At 36.9% G+C, this 21,606-nt stretch overlaps 1 protein-coding gene and 1 long non-coding RNA gene across 2 annotated transcripts; one reads left to right on the top strand and one right to left on the bottom strand.

The window, feature by feature from the left end:
* Positions 1 to 3,042: 3,042 nt before the first annotated feature.
* Positions 3,043 to 19,884, top strand: LOC134334752 (calpain-2 catalytic subunit-like). The gene is made up of 21 exons (XM_063017201.1): positions 3,043 to 3,449; positions 4,447 to 4,516; positions 9,626 to 9,744; positions 10,367 to 10,500; positions 11,539 to 11,707; positions 11,796 to 11,879; positions 11,967 to 12,052; positions 12,444 to 12,512; positions 12,829 to 12,989; positions 14,582 to 14,751; positions 15,271 to 15,282; positions 16,023 to 16,234; positions 16,412 to 16,448; positions 16,951 to 17,016; positions 17,248 to 17,305; positions 17,384 to 17,448; positions 17,918 to 17,986; positions 18,135 to 18,213; positions 18,551 to 18,667; positions 18,767 to 18,825; positions 19,200 to 19,884. The coding sequence occupies exons 1-21, from the start codon at positions 3,213 to 3,215 to the stop codon at positions 19,221 to 19,223; spliced, it is 2,097 nt and encodes a 698-aa protein (XP_062873271.1). The 5' UTR covers positions 3,043 to 3,212; the 3' UTR covers positions 19,224 to 19,884.
* LOC134334753 (uncharacterized) lies at positions 15,095 to 16,699 on the bottom strand. The gene is made up of 3 exons (XR_010015521.1): positions 16,635 to 16,699; positions 15,970 to 16,224; positions 15,095 to 15,866 (listed from the first exon to the last, which is right to left on the bottom strand). It is a non-coding gene; the product is annotated as an uncharacterized LOC134334753 (long non-coding RNA).
* Positions 19,885 to 21,606: the final 1,722 nt, after the last annotated feature.

Below are 21,606 nucleotides of genomic sequence, written 5' to 3'. Positions count from 1 at the left end.
CAAGTCAGGACAATTTCGTAAATGTTTGGGGAGAGCATTCCATAAAGATGGAGCAGCTATGGAAAAGGCCCTGTCATCCCAGGCCCGGTGCTTAGTCCTAGTAGGTATAGACAGTAAGTTAGCCTCAGAAGAACGAAGGCTACGGGAGGGATTGTGATGATGGAGCGGGTCAGCAAGGTAGGAGGGGGACTGATTATGGAGGGCTTTGTGAGTGAATAAAAGAATTTTGAACTGAATACGCTGCACAACGGGAAGCCAATGAAGTTTTTGTAGCACATGTGTAATATGTTCATGGGAGCGAGTATGAGTAAGGAGACGTGCAGCTGAATTCTGGAAATACTGAAGTTTTTTTAGGATTTTGTTAGATGTACCATAAAGGATGCTATTGCAATAATCAATTCTGGATGTGATAAAAGCATGGATCAGGGTTTCGGCAGCAGGAAAGGAGAGCGATGGACGGAGACGTGCTATGTTTTTTAAATGAAAGAAAGCAGTTCTGGTAATTTGATTTACATGGTGTTCAAAAGAGAGATTGCTATCAAAAATTATACCAAGAATCCGGATGGTAGAAGATGGAAACAAGGTATCATTTTCAATGGTAAGTTGAAAATTGTTCGTGGTTTTTACAAGGGATGTAGGACCTACGATGATCATGTCAGATTTTTCACAGTTTAATTTGAGAAAATTGGCTTTCATCCATGATTTCATCTCCATGATGCAGTTTGTCAGAGTAGAGTGAAGTGCAGTATTAATGGATTTGGAGGAGATGTAAAGCTGGACATCATCAGCATAGCAATGAAAATGCAAACCATGCCGACGTATGATGTCACCAAGGGGAGCATATAAAGAATAAACAGAAGGGGACCAAGCACTGAACCTTGGGGAACGCCTTGGGATAGTGGAACGGTGACAGAACTACATTTGTTAATATTAACAAACTGCTGTCTGTCTGTGACAGACAGCACAGACTTACAGGAACAAATGGAAGAAGTCGTGAGCAAAATTCATTCTTCTCTCTGTCCTCTCAGATTTCTTTATTCATTATTAGCTTTGATCACACTCAAAGCCACATGGTACATATCTATACATTTTTAAATACTGGAGCCATTATTGTCCAGTCAGGCAATTGTCTTTCATCTCTAAATATCTAAACAGCCAAAATTGCTTGGTGTATAGAATTTTCCACAAATATTGAGACAGTTAAAATACCTCTGAACCATAAGTATTAATACATACAAATTGCCTTGAGCCATAAACATTAAGACATTCATACTAAGCCATAATTATTAAAACATGTCCCTAAGCCATAATTGTTGAGACACCTAAACATCCCTAAGCCATAATACTGAGAAAACTGTATGCCCCTAAGCCATAGATATTAAGCACACCCTGTCTGTACACTATGCCCTTAAACCATGCATATTATAATACCCAAATTACCTTGATCCATGAGTTATTAGACACCAAAGTATCCCCTAAGCCATAAATACTGAGATACCCAAATGCCAATTCAAATCAGATTAGATCATTACTACTAATTATAGTTCTGTTTACAATTAACTTTGTCTTAAAGCAAAATCAATACTGATTATTCTAAGGATGAAACTCTAAAAGGAACCAGATTTAAAAGGGATGAATCTCGTTGGGCGGCCTCGAGGATGATTGGATGCATTAAATTAGAAATAAGTATATAGACAGTAACATACCAAATAAGAACTGACAAAAAGTTCATTATACTTAAGTCTGTAGTAAAATAAAGTACAATAGTGAGTTTGCCATGGAGCAGGTACAACTCTGGCAGCCTCAAGAATAGTCAATTACTAATTGCTAATTAGTCATTAGAAGTTAAATGACATTATAAAGCTTTCTATACCTCCAAATGAATCTTCTGATCAACATTTTTTCACTGGAACTTATGACAGAACTAAAATTGTGTGTAAAATTGTTCCCCAATCACAATCACCCAATCAAGTTAAAGAAATCGTTAAAATTACAAGAGCATTCGGATTACAAGGGCATTCGGATTACAAGGGCATTCGGATGGCTCAGCGGTCTAACACCAAACCTGTCGGTGTGCAAGCACAAGTGGATCTACAGTGAGGTCATTGGAAACAACTAGATTGGGTGAAAAAAGCAAGAATACTAAAAAATAAATAAACAGAATTACGTAAGTCAAGTGTGTTTCAACTTAAATTAAAACTTAAATCAAGTTACTTGATTCTTTAATAATATGTTATGTTCTTGGTTGGGGAAAATATTATTTACTGCCTTTACATTAATACTGATGAAAAGGGCAGATGTAGTCTAGGGGTTAAGGTATCAGACTAGTAATCAAAAGGTCCCTGGTTCAAGCCCCACCACACCACTGCCAGGTCGCCACTGCTGGGCCCTTGAGCAAGGCCCTTAAACTTCAATTGCTTGGACAATATATACTTGGATAAAAAGCGTCTGCTAAATTCCGAAAATTTAAAAGAAAACACTTTTGATGTTATAAATTGTGTAACAGCGCCACCGCATGGATGAGAAAATAACCCAGTGCTAAACCAACCCCATTCTCTCTTGCATCACTTTTCTTAAAATGTGCATCCACCCCCTAGTAACTTACCTTTTTAGGTAAACAAGTATATGGTTTTGAGCAAATGGAACAGTTGGTGAATTTACAGAAGTTTATCTGTATGAGACAATGATATATAATGATTCTGAAGGTGATAATACGGCACACTTTAATATAGCGGTAATTAAGTAGGGATCATCCAAAACTGCTCTTAATTTACTTTATAGGGACACTATGTAGAGGATGTAGAGGTGTCTTATAAACCCTAAGTAGTGCACTGTATATAGATGAGTGTTGTATTTAGGATCGAACCAGCCCAGCCCTGTTCAACCTTCTTCCTGCTTCTGAAATCGAAGCTGCGCACCAACTTTAAACTTATCACATTTAACCGTCACTTTATAATAAAAATAAACTTTTTCATATAAAATCCCTCAGAAAGCTAATGTAGAGTGCATTTATAATCACTTTAACATGTCATTTAATAGTTACAGATGATAGAATAAAAGAATCTGGATGTTGTGGGCAGTAAAGTGGTTCGAGATGAGACCCCACCCAGCCTGGGCGGAGAACCTACTAACTTCCTTATACTCGCTTCTCCAGTCTCACTTCTACATTCACTCACTTATTTTGTCATTCAGATCACTGAAAGAAGGAAAACATGTCGGGAGTGGCATCAACCTTGGCTCAGAAGAGAGCCCGGGCTGCTGGCTTCGGTACCAACGCCAATGCCAATAAGTACCTGAATCAGGATTTCGAGGCTCTGAGGTCGGAGTGTTTGAACCAGGGCAGATTGTTCTGTGATCCAGAATTTCCAGCTGAACCTCATGTACTGGGCTTCAATGAACTGGGACCAAACTCATCCAAAACCAGAGGGGTTCAGTGGAAGAGACCCAAGGTGAGTGCACCAAAGAACTGAGGCGAAATGTTGGAAACGGTTCCGTCATTTCTTTGAGGGAAAGAAATTGTTTTGTTTTTGCGTTTTTGCTTGTTTTGTTTATTATAGTTATATATATAAAAAACAACTTTGTTTTCATTGCTTCCAGCTTCTGGTGAATAAATGTTTGTTTATTGTTGATGTAAAATGGTAAATGCTACTTTAATAAATGTTGGAAACTATTTGAGGTAGGTGTGATATGAGTTGGGAAAATAAATCATCAGGTATCTTTAATGTTTTGAAAAAATACATTTATTCATACATTATCTTGCTGATTATAAAGGCATTATATATAGTTATTGGAAACATTGTTGATTTTTTGTTTATTTTAGCTGATTTGGATTTTATGTTAAATTAAATCATATAACCTTTTACCTTCTTATGACCCACCCAAAACAAAACTTGAGTTTGAAAAACCTGACAAATGTGTTCAGTTATGGGTTAAAAGCTTGATGTGAATTTTTGGTTGAACAGAAGAAGTAATGATTCCTTAGAAGCTTAGAAAAGCTTTGAAGCGACTTTGTTCTGTTGGAGCAATGCAAATTTGAGGTTTTTCAGAATAATGAACTGTGAGGCAGCTTTAAACAGGATGAATTGGAGTTGGAGCAAAACTGAAAAACAATGAATAGATACAACAATGTTTATGCAACTTGAAAAGCAATATTGCTTTTAAGTATTTTATATGTGAATATTTTATTTACATCGAGGTTACTGTGGGTCCGTTTTACATTTTCTACAGCGGTGTAATTTAACTCCTTGCATTGTTAAGAAGGTTGCTGGAGGCTAAGGAGGTTTACTTTCATATGTATTTAAAATTAAAGCAGTCCAGGATATAAATGGTATTTGTTGGCAGAATTGGATAGGAATTGATGGGAGTGAGCAGTTTTACCCAACGCCTGCAATTCTATTGTTAAGCAGAATCATTAAATGAGGTGTGTTTGTATTTGCTTCTTTGCAGGACTTATGTTCCAACCCTCAGTTCATCATTGGAGGGGCAACCAGGACCGACATCTGCCAGGGAGCGCTGGGTATGAGCCATTCATTATTCTGGGTGTCAGTGTTTGTTTGTTGCCAGTAACACCAGGTTACTTCACAACATATGAAGTATGAATCAGGAAGTGATGGTCTACATGGACACGCACACACACACACACACACACACACACCGAGTTGTCAGTTAAATGAGGTGGTAATGTATGCTTGTCCTGCTGTAGAACCGGTTGTGCAGGGGTACTTGAAGCAGCTCTTTATTTTAAAATGATGTTGAAATATCTCTGAGTTAGTATAATTACACTATAAGCCCAAAAGTATGTGGACAATCCTTTTAATGTGTAAACTAAATTGTTTCAGCCACACCTTTGCTAATAAACATATTAAGTACATTATATACAAGTTAAGTACATGTCTTAACTTGCTGCCTAACTTCACAAAGGAAACGGGTGGTCACGTCCATATTAATGCTCATCCTCATGGTAGTCAAATGGGACAAACTTAACCCAACTCATGATCAGGTGTTCAAATACTTTTGTTCAAAAATGACTAAAATTTAGGATTTCTAAAAATGTAGCAAGAGGGAAACAAGAAGAAAGAAAAACAGCTATAAAAGAAAAAATAGATAAATATATAAATAAATAAGACTGACACCTAAATAATCTGCAAAATCATTAAAATCAGCTTTATTTTTTAACATTAACATCTAAACATTTTGAACCACAAGGTTTTTACTATATCTGGTAAATATGCAAATGCTGCATTTTATAGTTATATAATGTTTATAGAACATTATAGCAAAAAAGCATTAAATTACATAAAGTCATTATAAAGGGAACAATAAACTCCACTCCCAAATGTTTGAGGTTTACCTGAACGCTATAGGCATAGATGTACCCATACAGAAGCAGATGATGTTACTATTGTCAGGTTACCATAAAGTTGTTTACAACTGACATGATCACCAAGAAGCTCTTTAACAATCCCCTCCTCCACTATTTCACTTAAACGCACCTTTAGATCAAACAGAAGATCACTGGTAAGCAAAATAATAGAACCTGATCGGTGGGTTTCATTGTGTTTAAAGTAAACAATAAGGAAAAGCTTCACTGCAGGAGAAGGAAAAGAAGGAGGAGGAACGGGTGTGGCTCTGTGCTGAGTAATCAGGAAAACACGAAGGAGCGTCGCCTTCCACCCAAGTTCACCGTTACATTCAGTCAGTTCCCACCTGGTTCACACCTTAGTTTAACCTGGTTACAAAGTTTGATTTGGTGTGTCTTATTTCAGCTGAAGCTTGTAGGTGGGTACAATGTGTTAGGAGGTGTAAAGCCAGGTCGTTACTGGCTTTCTTACCGCCGGGCGCTAATGGTTATGTTTATGTAATGTCCATGCACCTTCTATATTTGTAAGCCCAGCCAAGGATTCAAACCCCAGGAGCTTAGGCACTGCTGTTGCTAGCAGCTCTTGCCATTACGCCACACAAACCACTCAAGTAATAGATATTAGATAAGTACAAATAATTATTTACATCTGTGGTTGAATAAAGTCTGCTGGTGGGTTCTGGGCATTGTGAGTGTAGTCAGTGCAGATTCCCATCACATCCAGTAGTGGCCTCAGGTGGGTGAAAAGGTTCATGTCAGAACCACATCGGGACAAAAAACAGAAGGTGCAGTAAATCGTGCAGAGTATATCTTGAAACTGTCAACAAGCCTGAGTGATCGGATGTGAGAGGCAGAACAGCAGCAATCAAAAGCTAGCGTAAATAGTTATGGTTTTAATCTGGACTTTAGAACAAAGTAAACGTACTAAGCTGTATAGATAGTCAAAGGATTTCGTAATTAAATGCAGAATTTAATTGGCAGGCACCCACTAGGCAGTGCAGAGATAGAACAGGACTAGTATGATCAAACTTTCTAGTTTTAGTTAGAACTCAAACTGCCGTGTTTTTACCCAACTGGAGCTTGTTTATGGATTTACCAGAGCATCCAGTGAGGGCATTGCAATAATTGAACCATCAAGTTAAGAATGCATGGATCAGTTTTATCTTCATTAAAGGAAATACATTTCTTATTTTTAAAATAGTACACATACAGTGTCATGTGTGTATTGAAGGAGAGTCTGAATCTATTGTAACACCCAAGTTTTGGGAGTTACCAGTGCTGGGTGTCACCCAGAAAGCATTAAGTTTTAGCACCAGTGTTATACTCCGGTGCTGTCGTCCTACCAGTGGAACTGGTGCATTGCTGAAAGCTGAACTGGATGTTGTTTGAAATGTCACGAGTTAATAATAATCACATCTTTGTTATATCTGATTCCTGATGTGGCAGTTGGATTAGTAATCGTGATTTAGTTACGTTAAAGATATTTATATTAGTTTGTTTTTGTTATTTTGTCCAACACCCCGTGTATATTAGAAAACATCACTTACTACAAACAACTATAATAATTCTGTAATTACAGTGTTTCTACACAGCAGTGTTACAGAACAGAAAGATCAGTGAGGATTCAACTAGATTATCGTCATATTACACAATAAACACACACACACACACACATACTCACACACAAATATTCCCATAACATAAAAATAGGAGCTATATGACATATATCCTACCTTTGTAAAGTGTGAACACAGCTTTGTATTAAACCTTTCAGGACCTAATAGTTAGGTTGTGGATTTTGGGAAGCTACTGTTTTTCTTTTTTGATGTTATGTTACTGGTCAGTCTGGAGGCCGGATACTGAAACTATAGTGACCGTACATGGTTCTCATCACTGACAGCTTGTTTTTTGTAATGTTGTTATTCGCTTCTTCACATAAGCATGAGATTCAAGCCAGTCTGTTTTAACAGGTACTTTACAAATTCTTGTGAATTTTATGAGGTGTCTTGACGTTTTTTTGCCTCCCCTGTGTTTTGTCTCATTTGCATTGCTGGGGGTAAAACAACAAAGATTTTACAACAGATCCCAGTGTAAACAAAGCAGAAATAGATAGAACGGATGTTAGTGTACAGGGCAACTAGGCAGAAGCAGAAATATCTGTGCTTGATCTTATCTGTGTCTATTTGGTTATGTTTCTGTTTCTCTTGTTTTAAAGGTGCTACAGGATAAGATAATAGCAGCATGTCATTCTCAGTATGTCATTCGCCTCTTTTTATGATATAAATTTAGTTGCTGTATCTGATTCTTCTATAAGTTTAAAACTGCATTATTAACAGTCCTCTTGATCATAGATGTAATTATAGATACTATAAAAGAAACAAAACTAATTTAGAGTTCTGCCTTCCAGTGCTATTTATTATTTACTGATTTAAGCAAACTGAAGTGTTCTTTTTGGCAGCTTGTAATATTCTTTGCAAACGCATATGTTGTGCCCTAAAAAATCTGCAAGCCGGCCTCATTTTTCTCCAGATTTAAAACTTTGGACATGATAGCAATATTATCTCAGTTTTGTTAAGACAAAGATGCCTGGCATCATGTGGCACCACATTCCAGTAAAATATTATGAACAGTATCTGTCCCTCTAAAAGCAGATAACACCTCTGAATGGGCAAAGAGAAATTGATTGTCATGTGGAACTACTTACTTCTCATGAATATTCAAGACTAGCCCCATAGCAGAGACCATTATTGGACTTTAAAATAACCGGCACCTTGTAGTGCTGTCTGGTCTAATTCTGCGAATGCAGTGTTCTTTTATTAAAGAGGAGAACCTGGGCGAGTGTTGCTTGTGCTAAGTTGACGAAAGCATCTCTAGTGGGCAATCTTTAGCGCTCTTTGTGTCTGTATCAAAGTATCTGTTGTATCTGTTTTTGTTCTTTGAAATGAAGGTGGTATGTTTCATTTAGCTTCGTTTAAGGTGTGTATAGCTCCTTCAGAGATAAATTACATCTAACCTGATGCAAGCTAGTAAATGTTTCCTTGGAATTTCCGTTGCGCATTCTTGTCTTTACAAGCTGTTATGCAATTTTAGTAGTCAAGTACCTGTCTACTACCTGGTCTGCAGCCGTTAAATTCTGAAATGAATGGGGTATTAATAGATTACATTACAAAAATGGTATTTGTTTGTTTAATAATTTGTTATGGTGCACCACCAGAACTACTGGCTGGACCGGTGAGACCAGGGTCCAGTCAGTTTGCTCTCAATTTGGGACAGTTTTTAAACATTATAAAAAATCTGTTTAAACTAGAAGACCTATAGGAACTGTGCTAACAAAAGGCGGTTTAGTGCTAACAAGCATGACTGACAAACAATGCTAAAAAACTGAAACAGTATTAATACGTTTAAATCCTGTTATGAACCTCTGAGAGAATGCTGGACACATGTTGATTAATTTCAGATGTACACGATTACTGGTGTAAACATGGCGTATTGCACTTTAAGTCAACGGAGAACAAAGGCTGTTTGATTTAAACACAATTTGTTAAATTATATAACTATTTTTATGATAAAATTCAATTGAGGACATGAGTGTTTGCCCCCATTTGCAAACAGGAACTCATTTTACTGGTGAATTCCTCAAAATTATGCAGTGCAGGCACACACACACACACACACACTGGTGGAAGTACAGTGGTTGGATGGCGTGCCTGCTGGTGAAATTTCGGGGGTTGGAGCTCTTTAGGCAGCAGGAGATTTGCATGTCTCGTCCTCTGCCCAACCAAACACATCTGTTTTTACATTCCACACACACACACACACACACACACAAGCATGCATACACACACCATGCATATACTACACCCTACATAGTTTAAGAACGAGTCAGCACTAGTACAACTCTGTGTGTGTGGGAGAGAGATAAATCACGTCTTGCTCTCAGCGATTGTCACGTCTGACACTGAAATTAAAATCTGAAATGTTTTCATTATTTCTCTCAGAATCATGCCCGCTGTTTTGTGACACAGATCTGATTCGATCTGCTTTGTTTCCTGAAAGGTTGAAGTACTTTTAGTACCTGCACTTTTGTTCTGAGACTGAGTTTTTTTAGAGGTTCAGTTCAGTATTTTTGGGTATGTGTGAAAATGAGGCGATTTCTGATCCATCTTAAAACGAGGGTGGGGTTTGTTTTGTTTTGTTACCAATGTGAATCGGTGGATCTGATTGTATATTCATGTCTGATATTTAATTAAAAGCATTTTCTCTCAGGTGATTGTTGGCTCCTGGCAGCTATCGCCTCTCTCACCTTGAACGAGGATGTGATGGCGAGGGTGGTACCTAGAGGTCAGGAATTTGGAGGCGGCTATGCTGGAATCTTTCACTTTCAGGTACAGTGATGTTAACCAGATCATTAGACTCTGCATGAGTCATGTATAAAAGAGAGTCTGATTAGATTAGATCTGTTTTTAAAGTTCAATTCAGTTCCTTTTTACTACTGTAAAGGATGAACAAAGCAGCACATGGGGCTGCAGAAAACCTGAAATCAACCTCAAACTATGAAGTGTTTTTATAGAATATTTATTTAAGGAGTGGAGACTTGATCACACATATATTAGGGTGTGACTGTAAAATATGAATAATAAGTATATATAATAAATCATCAGCATCTCCTCACAAACTTCTCCAAATGTTTAATATTGTTTGAAATGATGTTTGGCCCTGTAAGATTACAGGATGACTGAGTAATTTACAGTGAACCACAGAACACAGATTTGGAGCATCTAATAATCATCTGGTTTATTTAGAATGAAATTCTTTTATAAAATATGAGTTAATAAAGATTAATCCATACAGAAAATGTATCCATAATAATAACAGCAACAATAAACTCTTAATAGAATTTTGTTAGATAGATTTAGTGTCAGTATTGGTATCAAAAAGAAAAAAAATGCTACCCGTGGTACCGTGTAATTGTCTTTATTTTAATTGTTTATTTATTTAATTTTACAGTTTTGGCAGTTTGGTGAGTGGGTGGACGTGGTAATCGATGATCGGTTGCCGGTGAGGGACGGAAAGCTGCTGTTTGTTCATTCGGCAGACAACAATGAATTCTGGAGCGCTCTGCTGGAGAAAGCCTACGCCAAGTGAGTGTGTTCGGTTTTGCTACCCTAAGCTGAGATGTTTACATGCTAACACACATTCAGCGTAAGCTAAAGTGAAGTCGTATTTAGAGAGAAGCTCAGAGCTGAATTGTTAAAAATTCAAGGACAGTCGTTTCTCTCTCTCTTTCTGCTCTCAGACTGCAGAGTAAATGCAATAAATGTTTTTGTAAACAGGATCGAGTCTGTGATGTTGACTTAAGGCTGCTCATACTTAACATGAGTCGACACAGAGCTCAAATCTGGAAAAATACCAGTAACATTCTGGAGCTTCGTATCAGCCAAACTTTTTCAATCAGGCCATTTATTCTAGCATAGCTGCTCTGAATGTTCTGTGGGTTGGACGAAGCCTGAATGTTGCCTTACACTGAAGGTTTTGTAAGCTCAGGATTTAGGTGTGTGTTCACATGTGGCTTTAAATAAAGCTCATACACCCTGTGGCTCTGTCCCATTTAGTTATCACTGCGTTAAATAACATAAGTCACAAGCTGTAGTGTCATCACCATTTGAATGGACCTATTAAATGAGTATATTGTGAATTGGAACGCAGCACCTGATCTTTTATTTATAAATGCAGCTCTGTGTGTAGCGGCACAAAAATTCAAGTTTATTTATAAAACGTCTTCCACACACAGTGGCACAAATTGAAAGAAAGTTAAAAATAAATCAAAATAAAATTTTAGACAAAGGCATTTTAAAAATGGCATCATTGGGTGTTTGTTTGTGCAGCAGTCTAATAAATTATCTGTCTGCAGAGAGCTCAAGCTTGAGTTCAGCAGTGTCTGTCCAGGTTTCCAACAGACACAGTTAGTCATGCCTGAGAGAGGAAAGGTCGGATAGGGTTTCTCCTCATTACAGAGTAGCTTTGTCCTATATGTGAAGAGTTTAAAAATCCGCTCCTTTAAATAAATGTTAGGTGTTATGTTTTTTTAAGGTACCAGAAAGCTGTAGTTCATCCCAACATTAGCTTCAACGATTCTGTATTACTGAATCTCGATAATCATCCCTGTGTTCACTCTGTAGGGTAAACGGATCGTACGAGGCTCTTTCAGGAGGCTCCACCACCGAGGGCTTTGAGGATTTCACCGGCGGAATAGCAGAAAGTTATGAGCTGAAAACTGCACCAGCCAACATGTTCCAGATCATCCAGAAAGCGCTGAACTCTGGAGGTTTGCTCGGATGCTCCATTGACGTCAGTCACTCTTCGTTTATTAAATACTCATAATTAATTTACATTCATTCCTTTTTTGGAATATTTATGGACTGATTCTTGTGAGTAGATCACAAGTGCTGCTGATTCAGAAGCCATCACTCGGCAGAAGTTGGTGAAGGGACACGCCTACTCCCTCACCGGTGCTATCGAGGTACAACCATCAGCATTTCTCTCTCTTATAATGCCAAACTACATTTGAAAAGGTCAGAAACATATAACATGCGTGTGTTGTATTTAGGTGAATTCTCGGGGTGGGTTAGAAAAGTTGGTGCGTATGAGGAACCCATGGGGTCAAGTGGAGTGGACCGGAGCCTGGAGTGATGGGTAACACACACACGCACACACACACCACACACACACACACACTGCAACTTCAGGTCCCAACATAAAACATTAACTGTCTGTAAGTAAAATGTACATGGAAACAACAAATAATAAAAAGAAGTTTTGTGGTAGGATTGGGATATTTGGTCACAATGTTCAAATATTTTTACAGGAGTAATTGTGAGGTATTAAAACCCAACATTACTGTACCTATTGTAAACTGTGGTGGTTGTAGTACTATGTTCTGGTGGATTGTCTTATTACATTAAAAGATAATTGAAAGATGAAGGAAGAACCTCGAAATCCTTGATTCTAATTGTGACTATAAAAATGATTAAAGATATTAAAAATATTATTTATTTATTTCTTATTTTATTGTTTACTTTTGCAGTTCGTCTGAATGGAACTCTGTGAGTCCTTCAGAGCGACCAAATGCCAACGCAGAGGACGGAGAGTTCTGGTACTGTATCATTCTTTTATACTAATATTAAGTTTATTTAAAACAATTATAATCACCCATTCAAATCAGACAATTTGATTATATACTGAATTATTATCTCTGGCTGGAGGCAGCCTGAGTGCAAATTCAAATCAAGCTCAAATTAAAATAAAAAAATAAAAAGTTCAAAAAACGAAAAAAACTAAATAAAGATGCATAAACGTAACTAATGAAACAACAGTGATTTTGAAGTTGTGTCCTACTATGCCTCATAATGTGTGTGTGTGTGTGTGTGTGTGTGTGTGTGTGTGTGTATAAATCATATACTTTTCTACAGGATGGCGTTTTCAGAATTCATGCGTCAATACTCTCGTATTGAGATTGTTACTCTGACCCCTGATGCTGTCACTTCTGATTCTGTGAAACCATGGAGCGTGAATAACTACAGCGGAACCTGGAGGAAGGGATCCACTGCTGGAGGGTGCAGGAACAACCCCTGTACGTAACCAAGCTTAGATTGTACCAACTCCCCACCAGAACCAACCATCCACACTGATGTGTAAAACCAACCCAAATAGTTCCGTCCCTTAACCACTGCACAATGCAGCTTTCATTGTGAAATCTTTACTTGTTATGGTAATAATTCATATTCACACACATTTGGATTGAAGTTCTAATAAGCTCTGTAAAGCTCTTAACTGGGTCTGAGCACTGAGTGGATACGGTTGGGTTGAAGACACGGTTCAACACCACTGCTGTATATTTGTTGTGCAGTCTGACATGTTACGCAGCGGCGCCACACCCTTTTTTATCATCACCATCTATTGTATGAAGTAAACAGGTTTTCATCAGGTTCTTTATATGTGGCAAAGGGGGTTTATAGTAGTGAACAATAGTGCTGCCTTCAGCTCTATTTCCTTACTACAGTTATCTTAGTTATTCTTAGTTCCTTACTTATCTTAGTTATTCTTTATGCTGAATTATTTCTTATCAGGAATCATCTGTAATTATAGCTTTAGGTTGTAAGTGTTTGGTTACGGTTGTGTCTGATAAGATTTAACATCGAGCCCTGTGGCACCTGGGGAAAGATAAACATTTTCTCTCGCAGTATCAGCTATTGTACCCTGTAAAAAAACAAACAAACTTGGTGAATGACATATAAATAAAGGATTTTTACCAAACCTGGAAAGGTTGGGACAGTTAGTGAAATGCAGTTAAAAGATGATGATTTAATGTTTATTTAACAGGCAAAAGTAGAAAGAAACTAAACTGTTTTCATTATATTTTATAAACACATTTAGAATTTAATGCTTGCAACACACTTCAAAACAAAAAGGGACAAAAGCAAAATAAAAGTAAGCGTATAAATCATTCTGTTATATAATTATTGATTATTTATTTAGTTATATCATAGCTGGTTATTACATTTTTTACCATAGTCCTAAAAATTCTAATTTCTGATTGGCTGGTTGGTGTTTATTAATATGTTATAGCAGGATGTTTGTAAATTAGATCCAGTTGAGATGCAGATGAACAGGGATCAGTTTCTCAGTCACTATTTACAACACTGTTGGGTTGTGATGCACTGAGTGTGTGTGTGTGTGTTGTTGAGTGTGTGTGTGTTACTGGTTGTGTATATAAATAACTGGTTGTGTGTGTGTAACTGGGTTTGTGTGTGTGTGCCTGTGTAATTTGTGTGTGTAACTGGACATATATAACCGATTGTGTGTGTGTTTGTGTAACTTGTATGTGTGTTTGTTTAACTTGTGTGTGTTTGTAACTGGTTGAGTATGTGTGTAACTGGATGTGTATATAAATAACTGGTTGTGTGTGTAACTGTTTTTGTGTGTGTGTGTAGCTGGTTGTGTAATTTGTGTGTGTGTAACTGATTGTGTGTATATATAACTGGTTGTGTGTGTTTGTGTGTAACTGGTTGTGTGTATACATATATAACTGGTTTTGTGTGTGTGTTTGTGTAATTTGTGTGTGTGTGACTGTGTGTATATATAACTGATTGTGTGTGTTTATGTGTAACTGGTTGTGTGTATACATATACAACTGGTTTTGTGTTTGTGTGTGTGTTTATGCAGACACGTTCTGGATGAATCCTCAGTTTGTGATTAAGCTGAACGAGGAAGACGACGACCCCAGTGATAACGAGACGGGCTGCAGTCTGGTGGTCGGTCTGATCCAGAAGAACCGGAGGCGCCTGAGGAAGCAGGGAGAGGACATGCACACCATCGGATACGCCATCTACGAGGTCAATAATTAAAATCCTAATTGAATTGGCTAATCACTGCTGTTTTTATTTACTTTTTTAAAAATTGGGCTTGTAGTTGAAGTGAATTATGTAAGGATGCAGATAGAATCAGATACTGTATAAAGATCCGTTATGAGCTGAATCCTCCGCTGCTGTGAGAAAGTGAAACAGGAAGGGACAGAATGGGTGGAGAGTGGAACTGTGGGGTGTATGTGTGGAAGGGGGGTTGGTACAGGAGGAGGTGTAATTGTATATTTTGAAGGACAACTGGATCATAGTTACTTAAGGATGTTCCTTCAGGAAAAGTAAAATATTAAAGTGTGTTTTCACTCAGCAGTCAGCATTATAAAGCATCACATTTATTCATGAATGTGTAATACAGCCAGGAAGTGATTAGCATTGACATGTTATACCAGGTTATAAATACATGTGATTCAACTTATTAAATATGTAAACTTTAATTAAATATTAGAAATTTCTTGTGTCTAACAACCTTTTTTCTCTTTCCTGTTCCCACAGGTTCCTTCTCAGGTAACACACTCAGAACACCTCAGTAACATCATGTTATCATTTCATCTAAAATGTTGTTTAGGTTATCTAAAATACACAAGTCAGTTGATTCCCTTGTTTAGTTGATTTCCTGGGTCAGTCGATTGAGTCAGTTGATTCCTGGAATCAGTCGATTCCCTTGTTCAATTGATTTCCTTGGTTAGTCGATTCCTGGAGTTAGTTGATTCCCTTGTTCAGTTGATTTTCTTGATTAGTCGATTCCCTTGGTCAGTTGATTTCCTCTTTCAGTTGATGCCCTGGTCAGTTCATTCTCTTGGTCAGTCAGTTTTCTTGTTCACTCGATTCCCTTAGTCACTCTATTTCCTTGTTCAGGTGATTTACTGGTCAGTCGACTGCCTTGGACAGTCAAATCCCTGGGTTAGTTGCTTTTCTTGGTCAGTCAGTTCCCTGGGTTAGTTGATGTCTTTGGTCATTTGATTTTCTTGTTCACTCAATTTTCTTGATCAGTCGATTTCCTTGTTCAGTTGATTCCCTGGGCAGTTGACTCTCTTGGTTAGTCTATTCCAGGGCAGCTTGATTTACTTGCTGACTTTTTTCTGTTGCTGCTGCAGATATAAATACTTAGATACAGAAGAACTGTAGTCAATCACAATAATAAATTATAATTACATTAATTACAATTATAATTTATTATGTTACTTCACTAACCACATTTCTGTGTTCCCGTCCTGCATTCTGATTGGTTCTCTGGTGTTCCACAGTTCCAGGGTCAGATGAACGTTCACCTGGATAAGAATTTCTTCCTGACCCACGCTCAGAAGGCTCGATCTGAAACCTTCATTAACCTGCGTGAGGTTAGCACCCGATTCTGTCTGCCGGCTGGGGAATACCTCGTCGTCCCTTCCACCTACGAACCCAACAAGGATGGAGACTTCTGCCTGCGCGTCTTCTCCGAAAAACAGGCTGAAACTCAGTAAATCATTATTTACAATTATTTTAAAAGATCTTTATTAGTAATCTACTGTTTTCAGTGCAGCTGCTGTACTGATGAACATCTAAAGAAATCCAAAGGGTTCACAGACTTTTTCTTGCCATTGTGTTTACTCTGATATTTAATGCGCATGATATTAATATATTTTTCTTCTTGCAGACGCTGTGATGATCCTGTCGATGTTGTATTAGATAATGTGAGTTAGATTTTTTTATAAATATTTTAAAAAAGAACAATTAAAATCTTGTTTTTAAATAATTAATAATGAATCAACATTATACTAAAATATTTTACTACATTTGTTTGTGAATACAAACAAAGTACATGGAGGTGTTTTTTGCCAAAGTCGAGAATAAAACTTGATGTCATTATGATAGTATACCTGGTAGGCTGGTGAGATGTAATCCAGGAACCCCCCAAAACAACTCTTTTATCATTTCGGAGCTGCTGGAACACCACTGTCACTGTTCACTGTCAAGCAAGCTTTACATCAGAATGAGCTTAGAGGATGCTGTGCCGCAAAAAAAAGTTTTTGATTCTTAATCATTCAGTCAGAGAAAAAAGTTGCAAGAAATCTGAAGATATGTGAATAGATTTGTTTGCAGTTGTTTTTTATGCAGCTAAATATTTTTCTTGTACTGTAATTCTAACTATTAATAATAATAATAATAATAATAATAACGCATGAATGGTTTTAGGAGACGGTGTCGGATGCTGAGGTCGATGCAGGATTCAGAGGATTGTTCACCAAACTTGCAGGAAGTGTACGTGCACTTTATCATTACTCACATCTCGATTAATTGTGACTGCTGAGTGCCTGAGCAGAACCAAAACCCAAAATACTGTGGTGCCGGTTAATAACATTGATAATAATAACATTGATGTGAATGAGGTAGAAATATATATATATTTTTTTTTTGTTAATAATCATTAAATTAATGAATACATTGTGTGTGTGTGTGTGTGTGTGTGTGTGTTTGTGTGTGTGTGTGTAGGACATGGAGATCTCAGCTCTGGAACTCAGATCCATCCTGAATAAAATCATCGCCAAACGTACGTACATGCTGATGAAACCTTTCTTTTAAAAACTCAGCATGGAAGTGATCCTGCTCACCTGTGTTTATTTTTTAGGAACCGATATTAAGACGGATGGTTTCAGTCTGGACACGTGTCGCACCCTGGTGAACCTGATGGACGTATCCTTAAGTGCAATCCCTACTGAGTTCCATACTACATTTGAAAGCAACTTTAGCCCAAGAACTGTTCATCAGAGCTTCCATTGGAAATTGGCTGCTCATGTCATGTGCTAAGATTACTGTATAATGCAAAATGTGTCAGCTGAAGTGGTCTAAAGTGCACACAATTGGACTCAAAAGCAGTCACAAATAACAGTGCTGCACAAAGCCCATTACAGCCCATCAAAAATCTTAGAGATGGATTGGAACCCAGACTGTGAGTCAGGTTTTACTGACCAACATCACTACAGTTTTATTAATGCCATGTGGGTGAATGGTAGTAAAAAAAGTCAAGAAAACTACAGGCTGTCAGCAAACGACCCAGCAATAACAAGTCGACATCACTGTATGTGGGTTAAATGATACAAAAGCTTTGTGTTTTTACTGTATAATTTTTGTTATTTTGTTATTTCCCTAACTGAGGGATCAGGACAGCGGGAATGGAAAACTCGGGCTGTGTGAGTTCGCTACACTGTGGAAGAAAATCCAGAAGTACCTGGTGAGCTCACACACACACCTGATTTTTTTATCTGTTTTCTGCAGAAATAGTCAAGATCACGTGTAAATAGCATGTTTTCGTGTGATTGTGTGTAAATAACGTGTTCAGGTATGTAATTAACATGTGTTTTATTGGTGATTGATGTTAGGATATCTATAAGAAGAATGATATGGATAATTCTGGTAACATCTCCACTCCGGAGTTACGCACAGCACTGAAACTAGCTGGTGAGTTTGACCTCGTCCCAGTTTAGTCACGTCCACGTTTGCACTCTAACAATAACTCAATTACTCTCAATAACACTAGTACACATGGGCTGTGTCTCAAACCACAAACTACCACATACAACTGTACTACATCATATTACTGAAGGAGCTTCACATGCATAGTTATCGGATTCTTCAGTACTGTGGTCGGATGTATTTTGAACCACTTTGGGAACCCCATTAGTAAACGATACATTTGTTTATTTTAATTATAATATTAATATTTTGTGCTCCGTTAGTGTCCAACAATTGTGAGGCTAGATTTTGGTTCCTGAATAAATCTTACTTTTTTTTGTAGGGTTCAGTCTGAATGACACCATATTCCAGATGTTGGTGGCTCGTTACTCTTCGCCGGATCTCACTGTGGATTTTGACGACTTTGTGGCTTGTCTGATGCGTCTGGAGCTCATGTTCCGTAAGTTTAATCTCCTAATCTGTACTGGCCATGCTAAAATTCACCTCTGTAATTTTGGAAGCGCCTAGAATCTCTTCTGTTCTTCTTCCTCTGTTTTAGGAATGTTCAAGAAAATCGATGCTCACAGCTCAGGCTTCATCGAACTCGATATGCAAATGGTTAGTACAACTAAAAACATTCAGTCTTATGATGACGCTTGTGCTTCCTGTACAGAAAACAAACTTCTGCACCTTTAAATGCACAGTTTACTCTTAATTATTTCAGTGAATAAAACATATTGGTAAAATGTGGCATTTGCAAAAGATATGGCACATTTCATATTTTATTATTTTATTTAATAAATAAACAGTAATAATGCATTAAAAAGTGTAGAAGTGTATTTTTTGGACTGGAGTTTGAGTCGACTCGAAGTTTATCATGGGGTGCACAAACTTTATCCTACGACTGTATTTTTTTTAATTAAATAAGTAGTGTGTATCTTTATGTATATGATCTTTATGATCTTGTGTGTGTGTGTGTGTGTGTTCTACAGTGGCTGTCTTTAACAATGATCTGAAGCAGCTGGAACAGTTCAGGTGTTCATATGTCCAGATGTTCCACATCCTGTTACTTCAACGAAATTCACATGGTCACTGTTACTTCCCAGTAAATCTCCGTCTGAATCGGGAACAAATATTCATTTTTTTATCTGTTAGCTCTTCTGAACATTATAATCTGGTTCCGATTAAATAATCAGGTTTTTATAATAACTGTTTGATGTTCAGATTTGTGTTGAGCAGGTGGAGGTGATTCTGATTCTAAAACACATATTTTAAAGGTTTAAAGGAAACTGAATTAAAACTGTTCATATAAAACTGTTGACTATGAAAAAACTATGAAACTGCCAATGACTAACCTGGAATATCAGGAGTTATGGGAATTAGGATTTGGTATTAGGGATAAGAATTTGGGGTTAGCATGTTATAATTAATATATTTGCAGTTATTTGTAATGTTAAAGGATTTTAATGACTTTAAATGACACTAGGTTACTCACTATATAATAATATTGATTAAATTTATTATTAAAATACATTTCGGAGAGTTCTATTTTTAAATGTTTACCTTGTAATAGATCATTCTGCATTGTTGTTCTGGACTTCATGTACTGACTGATGTATGTCAGTTTTTTTCCTTCAAATTATTAAACAGTTTTTAATAAAGAATTTTGCATCCAAATTTAAAGTCTTTACTGTGTATAAATAAAGTAAATATTATAAAGAAGTTCTGTTTTAATGTTTATGCCCTGCGATGGACTGGCGCCCCAACCAGGGTGTTACTGTGTGCCTTGCTCCCATTGAAAAGCTGAGATAGGCTCCAGCACGCCCCCGCGACCCCCATTTCGACCCTAATTGGATAAGCGGTTAAAGTCAGTGTTTTAAAATTTAAATAGGAAATTTGAGGTAAATTCTAAGTCTAAACAGTTTTTTAAAAAAGTATGGAAGTAAATCTGTCTCATCAGATTTTGAAATTTAAAAGCCTTTGAATTTTGATTACTGAACTTTAAGCCTTTGAATTTTGATTACTGAACTTTTTTGCCTCAGAATTCAACCCACACATTTTACAATAACTCATTTTCACTTTCATTTTTTGATGTTAACAAATTCAAAATCAAAAATTCAAGTTTATAAAATTCAAATAATATATATTCAGGTTGCTCAAATTCGATAGGTCAAATTCAGATCACAAAATTCAGATTAAAAAATTCAGACTAAACATCCGGGACACGCAGGATGAGCAATCGATTCCAGAGCCGTAGAGAGAACAGAGTAGCGACACTCCCATAGAGAACCGCTGTGACGGGGGCGGGACATTTCTCTGCACAGCTCCGGGTGGAGCTCTGTTCATTTCCACTACTGAGCAGCATTTTCAGCTGTATGTTGCTTTGTTTTAAAGAAATAATGAATTTGATGTCATTAATATACTTAATACTGTTATTGTTTAGCATTTGCTCAGCACTAAATGTTACATGTTTATCTTATTTAATAGGTATAACTGAATTTAGCTCATTCAGTTAAGCTTAATTAATGCCACTAGAGTCTTTTCACCTAAAATGAGGTGATTAATCAAGAGTCTTGTTACAGAAATGATAATAAAACATTAGAGCCATAATAAATCATGCTACTTTTACTTTCACACTTAAGTACATTTGAAGGTAAATACTTTAGTACTTTTACTCAGTGAAGTGGAGGTAAAGAGTATTTTACTTTTACTACTACTTTTACTGGAGTAATATTTTACCTTGGATATCTCTACTTTAACTCAACTACATGGTTTGTGTACCTTGTCCACCACTTACATTAGACAAAATGAACTAGTGCATATTATTATGAATTAATTCATGTATTACATGTAGGAATGAATTATTAATCACTCATGAAATAAGAGATGAATGAAGCTATTTCATGTACCTGCACAATAATGTTAAAGGTACGGTAGTGTGTTTATAAATCTGTTCATTCAGTGCAGGTAAACATTATGAATCCAGCCACATGGCTCAGTGTTTAACCAAAATGATGATTATTATTATTATTATGAATCCTCAGGAAAGTGAAGGGAGATTATAGTTTATGCAAAAAAAAAGAAAGAAAAAAAGCTCTTTAATCTCTGTACTGTATATTGTTTATACTACTTAATGATATCACATTATGTAATGTATGCTAATATAATGTACTGTGTGTTAACAAGAACAACCTATTAAGTCATTATAAAAATCTTCCACTTCATATACCAAACTGACATTAAAGCAGATGCAGTAAATGTAAAGGCAGGTGAAAATACCCAGAAATTGTACAATATTTTATTATTTGCCTTTTAATATTTCACTCACTGCTGCTTGTCCCATGACAGCGCCGGGTTTGTTTGGAACTACTGGAGGGGTACATAAACCACGTGACCGCG

This window comes from Trichomycterus rosablanca, chromosome 20 (genome assembly GCF_030014385.1).
Source record: "Trichomycterus rosablanca isolate fTriRos1 chromosome 20, fTriRos1.hap1, whole genome shotgun sequence".
NCBI lineage: Eukaryota > Metazoa > Chordata > Actinopteri > Siluriformes > Trichomycteridae > Trichomycterus > Trichomycterus rosablanca.
The sequence above is the reverse complement of the archived record's forward strand: the minus strand, read 5'-3'. Positions and strand labels throughout refer to the sequence as shown.

Bases quoted from the DNA above. Each gene is read 5' to 3' on its own strand.
- LOC134334752 (XM_063017201.1), top strand. From the start codon at position 3,213: ATGTCGGGAGTGGCATCAACCTTGGCTCAGAAGAGAGCCCGGGCTGCT. The intron at 12,053-12,443 runs GTAACACACACA...TTACTTTTGCAG, and splicing joins ACCGGAGCCTGGAGTGATGG to TTCGTCTGAATGGAACTCTG. The intron at 17,017-17,247 runs GTACGTGCACTT...GTGTGTGTGTAG, and splicing joins TCACCAAACTTGCAGGAAGT to GACATGGAGATCTCAGCTCT.